Below are 9,248 nucleotides of genomic sequence, written 5' to 3' on the forward strand. Positions count from 1 at the left end.
TTCCAACTGTCATGGAACCTTAAAAGAAACTGATTTGGAACACTCTCTATAGGCTGCCACTCCACACAAACATACAAAGAGCAGAGAAAAGTGAATTCACAATTGATTTCAATAAAATCTGACTTCAGCATGTTAACATACTGTACAATAGTAAGATAAATTAATAAAAATAAAAATACACATGATACAAATGAAAGACATTTTGTATTGATATTTTTCAGTACTGAATTAAATAAGTTTATTATCAACATTATTAACACCTCATGAATCTGTCGCAATGAACTTTGGGATTCCTTTCTCTATGAAGGATGTATGTGATGAAGCTTTAGAATTTGTCAATGGAGAGACAATGATGCCTTGGTTTTGCACAAGTATTTGTCGCCATCTTCTGGCTGAATCAGGATATGAAAATTTAAATTCCCTTTTGCATTTAATAAACAGTATGGTTTAACACTAGGCCTGTCTATGGTCATTCAGCTGATTACAAGAACAGAATAACTGTAAATGCTCTGTAACTGTAAATGCACATTAGTAAAACTGTTGCTTCAGGGGAAAATTAATGATCATCTATTCAATTTTACACAACTGAAGATTTTAGCAAAATGTATTTTTATTGCTCACATTACTCTGACACCATGAAGTGTTTAATGTCATGTCCACTTCAAAGTATTTGTTTCATCCTATTGGAGAATTACTGCAATTAAAAGGCATTGTCTCTTCTGTTTTTTCCATCTATTTATGTTTTTGAGACCTAGAAATGAATGAATGAGTAAGAATGAATAATAATTTAAACAAATTAAATCCAAACTCAAATAAACAATAAAAATGTTGGCTTAAATGTTGGCTTTAACATATGCACATCAGATTCTAATTGCAAGGTAAATATAATTATTTGCGTTCATTTAAAATACCTTTTAAATTACATTTTTTCTGTTAATGAGCTTATGGCACATCTGGTATCCAGTATGTTCACATTCAGTTTACAAATGCATAAAAGTACTATACATTAGTCTATGCTTTGTCAAACAGACAAAAAAAAATCCTCCTCTACAAAAATCATGAATAATCTGTAAATATGTCTAAGAGAGAGGATGCTGGCTTCACTATTTTAAGAGTTAAGATGTGTTTAACCGATTTTAAACCAAGGGTAAAATAAAGCATAGACAACAGGATTCAGGCTTGAGTTAGCATAAATAGTCCATAGTAGAAATGTCATTGTAGCAGAAGAGATTATTGTACTACTTGTTAAAGACAAGATATAGAATGGAATATAGCATGTCAGATAAGCTGTCACAATGATTCCTAATGTCAGAGCAGCTTTGCTCTCAGATTTCCTCCTCAATGAACCTTCTTTTACACATTTACCACCCTTCATCAGAGAGTTTATAACTTTCACTTGCTGATGTGCAACATAAAATATAAAGTTATGATCGCAGTCAAAGGAAACAAGAAAGAAAAGAACAGGTCAACAACTATCCATGAAAAACCTATTATTAAATAGCACTTTCCATAACATGTGTCTGTTCTTTGTGAACTTTCAAAATTTCTGCCATTAATCATATAGGCAATATTGTAGGCAAAGGAAAAAAACCAGCAGAGACAGATGCTTATTAAGGTTCTAGTTGTGGTTATTTTCTGTAGGTACAGTAAAGGGTGACACACAGCCACATAACGATCAATAGCAATTAAAACTAAATTACAAATAGCTGTTGAGAGGAGCAGAGCCAAAAACAGGTCACACAAAGTGTCTCCAAAGTACCAACATGTCTCAATCAACTTGATGGCATCCGCAGGCATCACAATAAGTCCAACAAGCAGGTCGGCCACAGCCAGAGAGAGAATGATCAGGGGTGCGTTTCCCAAAGCGAACTATGGTCGCAAGTTCCGTCGTTACCAATAGAGTTCAATGGGACTTACGACCATAGTTGGCTAACGATGCTTTCGGGAAACGCACCCCAGGTTGGTTGGAGTGTGAAGCTGCTTGAAGTGAGAGATAGAGATGATCACCAGAAGGTTCAGAAACACAGTCCATGCTGACAGCAATGAAAAAAACACATACATGATATTGTATTCATGTCTGGAGTGCTTTCCCTTGATACATGATGAGTTGATGGCAGGAAAGCAGTACTGAGTCTCATGTTTCTCTGTCTCATAGGCCATGAGTGAATCTTCTCCTATTAGGAGTTTGTTCTGCTCTCCTTACTGTCCTTTCATTTATACAGTGTCTGGATCAGATTGACCAACCCAACTACCGCCCACTCTAATGCGGTCTAAAAACAATTATTTTCTTCCAAGAGTAAAATGACTTTGCATATGGTAGAAAATAAAAAAACGAATAACAAAACCTGTGATGCAGATTGTTGAGGTGAGCCCCCAGAGATGGTCCTGTCCACATCAATAGATATACCAATAGACTGCATCTGATAGCCCCTGACTCTGTGCCCAGTTTATGCCGGTCACTAACATACAGTACATTCATATGAAGTCACAGCTGATGAAGGTGCATCAGTTGACATGATCACAAAACAAAGACTACAGTGGGGCTTTGTGATGTTTGTCACTAATATTAATGACATATGAAAGCACAATAACCTCTCCCAATGGTTTAAATCATCTGTACATCTATACTGTTTATATCTACAGTATATCTTCAATTCATAACATAGATAAGAGAATTCAGAGCAGAGTTAAAATAAATAGTCCATGTTAGAAATGTCATTATGGCAGAAGTAATAACTGTTGTCCCTGTTACAGACAACATAGTGTGAAATTGAGCAAAACCTTCATCCTTCGCCAAACCGTTTATAACTTTCACTTGCTGATGTGCAACATAAAATATCTTTGAATATACATTATGATCCAGGTATAAGGATTATCAAATAGAGGACATTTTTAAATGATTATCAGCTCATCACATACATCTCTTGTAAAACAATGACACTGCTAACATGGACTTTGTATGTTAACTCAGATCTGAAACCTCTTATTTATGATTTATTCGAGACTTCGAATCTTTTGTTTCTAATCAGTGGTTTGGATCGCATCTCAAACTGCCAAACTGCTGAAATCACATGACTTTGGCGCTCGAAACAAAAGATTTAAGGCAGTGTTTTGAAATCAGCCATCACTAGATAATGTTGAAAAGTCGCTATTTATTTTTTTATTTTTTTTGCCTCACAAAAAGTATTTGCATCGCTTTATAATATTAAGGTAGAACCACTGTACTCACAAGAACTGTTTTAAGTATGTTTTTAGTAGCTTTCTGGGCACTGAAAGTGAAAATTAACTTGCTGGCAATAGAGGCCTCACTGAGCCATTGGATTTCATCAAAAATATCTTAATTTGTGTTCCGAAGATGAACGAAGGTCTTACGGGTGTAAAACAACATGAGGGTGAGTAATAAATAACATAGTTTTAATATTTGAGTGAACTAACACTTGAAATTGTCACCCCGTTCCAATCATCCGAACTGCACTCTGGGGCTACAAGCTGTTTGGGAATGAAGTCCTGTAAGTTCTGGGAGGTAAATTATATGAAAAGACAGTGATGAAAGACTTTGACTAAGGCATTTCAGAATGACCAAAACAACATTTCAAGTGTTGTGCAACAAGATTGACTTTTTTGATGCACATCAAGGAATTTATTCGCTTTCATCATAGTGTGTCTTATTGGATACAAAAACTATTTATCTTTATGCACATTTTCAGAATTTATGCGCATCTTGGCATTTCCATCCAGCATTTTTTTTGCTATATGCCAAAATTCACATAAAAATAGGTGGATGGAAACATGGATAATGATAAGCATCATAACGTCTCTGTAAATGTGTGCAAGGCCCACTGTAATCTATGTATTAGGTTCATATCCACTCACACCTACAGAAGCCCTGACAACATCAGTGTATTGTCTAAGTTTGTTTGCGTCACACCCTTAATGAACAGATCACTGGAGGATTGTCACTGCAACAGAACTTTATATACAGAACAGTTGTTAACAGGACCTTAAGGATTATTTACCCATGTAAAATAACAAATAAACACAAAAGTGGATTTTCTTTTGATGATTAGTATCTGTCTGAAGTTAGTAAATGAATTGGTCAAACTAACAAAGATGCCATTCACTGTCTGAATGACAGGTCAGTGGCCAGGTGCACACAGACAAAGGCCAGGTTCACATAGTCATTTTTTGGGATTGACAACCGCATTTACTTACAGGTGTGAGTCTCGAAATGTCTTGTTCACACAGCAACTTACAGTAGTGTTTGGAACACTGGCAGAACCTGATTTTGCTGAGTCCAACATGTTCCTGGGTCAACATTTTTGTTGATCCTGGAACAACATTCAAATCAACCAATCAGATTTGAGGGTCAAGTTTACAGATTATATCAAGTATATACAAATTAATATTTAAGTCATTAAGGTTAATGGAAACTCATCTCTCCTCAGTCATTCTCCATTCAGCATTTAAACAGCACGTAGCGTTCGGTTACGACAGTAACACGATGAAACTCACTCCAAGATCAATGTTCCCATTATTATACTTTATTTGTAAATAAAGGTATACGGTTTTGCATAAAAAGACTTTATCTTTCTGGAGCTTATTAATGTTTCTAAATCATGTCATTTTTTTACCAGGTGTCTGTTATTTTTTTTAGGTCATAGATAATAGGCTTGTTTGAGATGCGCCTAGCCTCGCCTGAAGGTCAGCCGAAAGTATAGGCGGCTGCAGTGAGGGGAGGAGGTAAAAAAGTGCAGGCAAGACGGACAGTTCTCTGTTCTCGTAGTGGATCTGACACCTACGAGATCAAAGGCGGATATCGCGGGATTCACAGTCGTGTGCTGTGTTGCTGATAATCTGGATGTAATTTAAGTTCTGTTGCTTTTATATGAAAATGAACATAATGAACAAGACACCCAAAGTACGTGTTATTTATTTCCATTCAAAAGATGTGTGTATCACTCATTTTAACTTTAATTACAGACATGTTTTTATATTTTTTTTTTATAAATGACAACAATCACATAATCCATAGAGAGTTTGGGAATATTTGCACATTATTTTTTACACATAAAAACATGGTTTTAGAGTTTTAAAATCAAACATTTTAAAAGAGATCAATACATCAGAGCAAGGTGGCCCACCCTCAGACACATTTCTAACCGGCAAGCATCTTGCGGTGATCACTGGTGATCAGTTTTGCACAGAATTTACTCATCTCAAACAAGCCTAATGAAGACAGCCTTCTCTTCTCATGGATGTGTGCTGTGTTATAATGCGTTGCCTTTTGACGACGGTCATATAATTTCATGTTTATGCTTAAAAAAAGTGCATAGAGCTGCTCATTTTATTTGTTGTTTGATGATTTTCAAATATAAAACTTGTTGAAATGTTTTCAGTGTGCGTATCAGTTAATATTGATAATCGTGATAATTTTGGTCACTATAATCATAATATGAAATTTTCATACTGTCCCATCTCTAGTACTGGTTTATTTATGTCATAAATTAATGTAATTATTTCTACTGACATTCTTTTTTTTCTTATTAATGATCTAATGGCAGATTTGGTATTCAGACCAGACCACAGCTAAGTCCATGTTAGAAATGTCATTGTGGTCAAAGATATTATTATAATCCCTGTTAAAGACAATATATAGTATGGAATAAAGCAGAGCAGATAAACTGTCACAATGATTCCTAATGTCAGAGCAGCTTTGCTCTCAGATTTCCTCAGAAGAATAAGTGATTCTCCACATAAAACTCATTATAAAGAAGCACTCTCTAAAACACACTATTCTGTCTGAAAAGTCTAAATAGCTGCTGCTGCTAATTACAACACTAATTACAGCTAATTACTTCACTATTGTAAGCTAAAGAACAAAACCAACAGAGACAGATGCTCATCATAGTTTTAGTGGTGGTGATTTTCTGTGGGTACAGTAAAGAGTGACACACAGCCACAGAACGATCAACAGAAAATAAAACTAAATTACTAAGAGATGACGCACTGATCACCCTTTTCTCATGATTATCATAAACAGTCCACAGAAAGTGTCTCCAAATTACCAACACATTTCAATCAGCCTAGTGGCCTTTATAGATATCACAATAAGTCATAAACAGGTCAGCCACAGCCACAGAGAGAATGATCAGGTTGGTTGGTGTGTGTTCAGGTGTGTTTGTTTAGAGTTGGAGCAAAACTCTTCAGGAAAGTGGACCTGGAGGGCCAGAGTTGAGAAGTCCTGGTTTAAATCATATCTGAGATGCATTTACACATAAATCTTGTGATTTACAGATACTTTATGTATAACAACCTATATAGGCAATTGTCTTCTAAGTGTCATGGAACCTTAAAAGAAACTGATTTGGAACACTCTCTATAGGCCGCCACTCCACACAAACATACAAAGAGCAGAGAAAAGTGAACTCACAATTGATTTCAATAAAATCTGACTTTAGCATGTTAATATACTGTACAAGTTAATAGTAAGATACATTAATAAGAATAAAAATACACATGATACAAATGAAATGCATCTTGTATTGATATTTTTCAGTACTGAATTAAATAAGTTAATCATCCACATTATTAACACCTCTTAACTCTTTCTCAATTAACTTTGGGATTCCTTTCTCTATGAAGGATGTATGTGATGAAGCTTTAGAATTTGTCAATGAAGAGACAATGATGCCTTGGTTTTGCAGTATTTGTTTCCATCTTCTGGCTGAATTGGGATATGAACATTTAAAATCTCTATTGCATTTAAACAGTATGGTTTAACAATAAGGCCTGTCTATGGTCATTCGGCTGATTACAAGAACAGAATAACTTTAAATGCTCTGTGTACATTAGTAAAACTGTTGCTTCAGGGGGAAATTAATCATCATCTATTCAATTTTACACAACTGAAGATTTTAGCAAAATGTATTTTTATTGCTCACATTACTCTGACACCATGAAGTGTTTAATGTCATGTCCACTTCAAAGTATTTGTTGTATCCTATTGGATAATTACTGCAATTAAAAGGCATTGTCTCTTCTGTATTTTGTTTTTTTTGTTTTTTCCATCTGTTTATGTTTTGAGACCTAGAAATGAATGAATGAATGAATGATTAAGAATGAATAAGAATTTAAACAAATTAAATCCAAAATCAAATAAACACTAAAAATGTTGGCTTAAATGTTGGCTTTAACATATGCACATCAGATTCAAATTGCAAGGTAAATATAATTATTTACCTTCATTTAAAATAGTTTTTAAATTATTTTTTTTTCCTGTTAATGAGCTTATGACACATATGTTCACATTCAGTTTACAAATGCATAAAAGTACTATACATTAGTCTATGCTTTGTCAAATAGACAATAAATAAATAAATAAATAATTCCTGCTCTACAAAAATCATGAATAATCTGTAAATATGTCTAAGAGAGAGGATGCTGGCACATTTTAAGAGTTAAGATGTGTTTAACTGATATTTTAAACCAAGGGTAAAATAAAGCATAGACAACAGGATTCAGGCTTGAGTTAGCATATATAGTCCATAGTAGAAAGTTCATTGTAGCAGAAGAGATTATTGTACTACTTGTTAAAGACAAGATATAGTATGGAATATAGCATAGCAGATAAGCTGTCACAATGATTCCTAATGTCAGAGCAGCTTTGCTCTCAGATTTCCTCCTCAATGAACCTTCCTTTACACATTTACCACTCTTCATCAGAGAGTTTATAACTTTCACTTGCTGATGTGCAACATAAAATATCCTCAAATATAAAGTTATGATCACAGTCAAAGGAAACAAGAAAGAAAAGAACAGGTCAACAACTATCCATGAAAAATCTGTTATTAAATAGCACTTTCCATAGCATGAGCCTGTTCTTTGTGAACTTTCAAAGTATCTGCCATTAATCAGATAGGCAAGATTGTAGGCAAAGGAGAAAAACCAGCAGAGACAGATGATTATTAAGGTTCTAGTTGTGGTTATTTTCTGTGGGTACAGTAAAGGGTGACACACAGCCACATAACGATCAACAGCAATTAAAACTAAATTACAAATAGCTGTTGAGAGGAGCAGAGCCATGATTATCAAAAACAGGTCACACAAAGTGTCTCCAAAGTACCAACATGTCTCAATCAACTTGATGGCATCCGCAGGCATCACAATAAGTCCAACAAGCAGGTCGGCCACAGCCAGAGAGAGAATAATCAGGTTTGTTGGAGTGTGAAGCTTCTTGAAGTGAGAGATGGAGATGATCACCAGCAGGTTCACAAACACAGTCCATGCTGACAGCAATGAAAAAAACACATACATGATATTGTATTCATGTCTGGAGCGTTTTCCCTTGATACATGATGAGTTGATGGCAGGAAAGCAGTATTGAGTCTCATGTTTCTCTGTCTCATAGGCCATGAGTGAGTCTCCTCTTAGGAGTTTGTTCTGCTCTCCTTACTGTCCTTTCATTTATACAGTGTCTGGATCAGATTGACCAACCCAACTACCGCCCACTCTGATGCTGTCTAATAACAATTATTTTCTTCCAATAGTAAAATGAGTTTGCATATTGCACAGAATACAAAAATGAATAACAAAAACTGTGATGCAGATTGTTGATGTGAGCCCCTATAGAGATGGGTTCTGTTCACATCAATAGATATACCAATAGACTGCAGCTGATAGCCCCTGACTCTGTGCCCAGTTTGTGCCAGTCACTAACATACAATACATCCATATGAAGTCACAGCTGATGAAGGTGCATCAGTTGACATGATCACAATACAAAGACTACAGTGGGGCTTTGTGATGCTTGTCACTAATATCAATGACATATGAAAACATAATAACCTCTGCCAATAGTTTAAACCATCTGTACTTCTATACTGTTTATATCTACAGTATATCTTCCATTCATAGGCATAGATAAGAGAATTCAGAGCAGAGTTAACATAAAAAGTTCATATTAGAAATGTCATTATGGCAGAAGTAATAACTGTTGTCCCTGTTACAAACAACATATAGTGTGTCATAGAGCAAAACCTTCATGTTACGTTTGTGCGCTTACATAACATGAGACAGACACTCAGATCGGAGATTAGCTTGAACAATACTTTACTGCGCAATTACAATTATTACATTCAACACTAGAGAGCGCAAATGCAGAATACCCTTTTTTAGTTAACCCTCTGGAGTCTGAGGCTGATTTGGGGCTTGGAGAAGTTTTGACATGCTCTGACATTTGTGCTTTTTTC

The 9,248-nt window shown here is 35.2% G+C and overlaps 1 protein-coding gene across 1 annotated transcript; it reads right to left on the reverse strand.

Moving 5' to 3' along the window:
* Window positions 1–6,436: 6,436 nt before the first annotated feature.
* LOC125262970 (trace amine-associated receptor 13c-like) lies at window positions 6,437–8,743 on the reverse strand. The gene has a single exon (XM_048181809.1). It carries the CDS (start codon window positions 8,410–8,412, stop codon window positions 7,426–7,428), a length of 987 nt encoding a protein of 328 aa, XP_048037766.1. The 5' UTR covers window positions 8,413–8,743; the 3' UTR covers window positions 6,437–7,425.
* Between the last annotated feature and the right edge of the window lie 505 nt (window positions 8,744–9,248).

Source organism: Megalobrama amblycephala, linkage group LG2, assembly GCF_018812025.1.
Source record: "Megalobrama amblycephala isolate DHTTF-2021 linkage group LG2, ASM1881202v1, whole genome shotgun sequence".
Lineage (NCBI taxonomy): Eukaryota > Metazoa > Chordata > Actinopteri > Cypriniformes > Xenocyprididae > Megalobrama > Megalobrama amblycephala.

Bases quoted from the DNA above. Each gene is read 5' to 3' on its own strand.
- LOC125262970 (XM_048181809.1), bottom strand. From the start codon at position 8,412: ATGGCCTATGAGACAGAGAAACATGAGACTCAATACTGCTTTCCTGCC.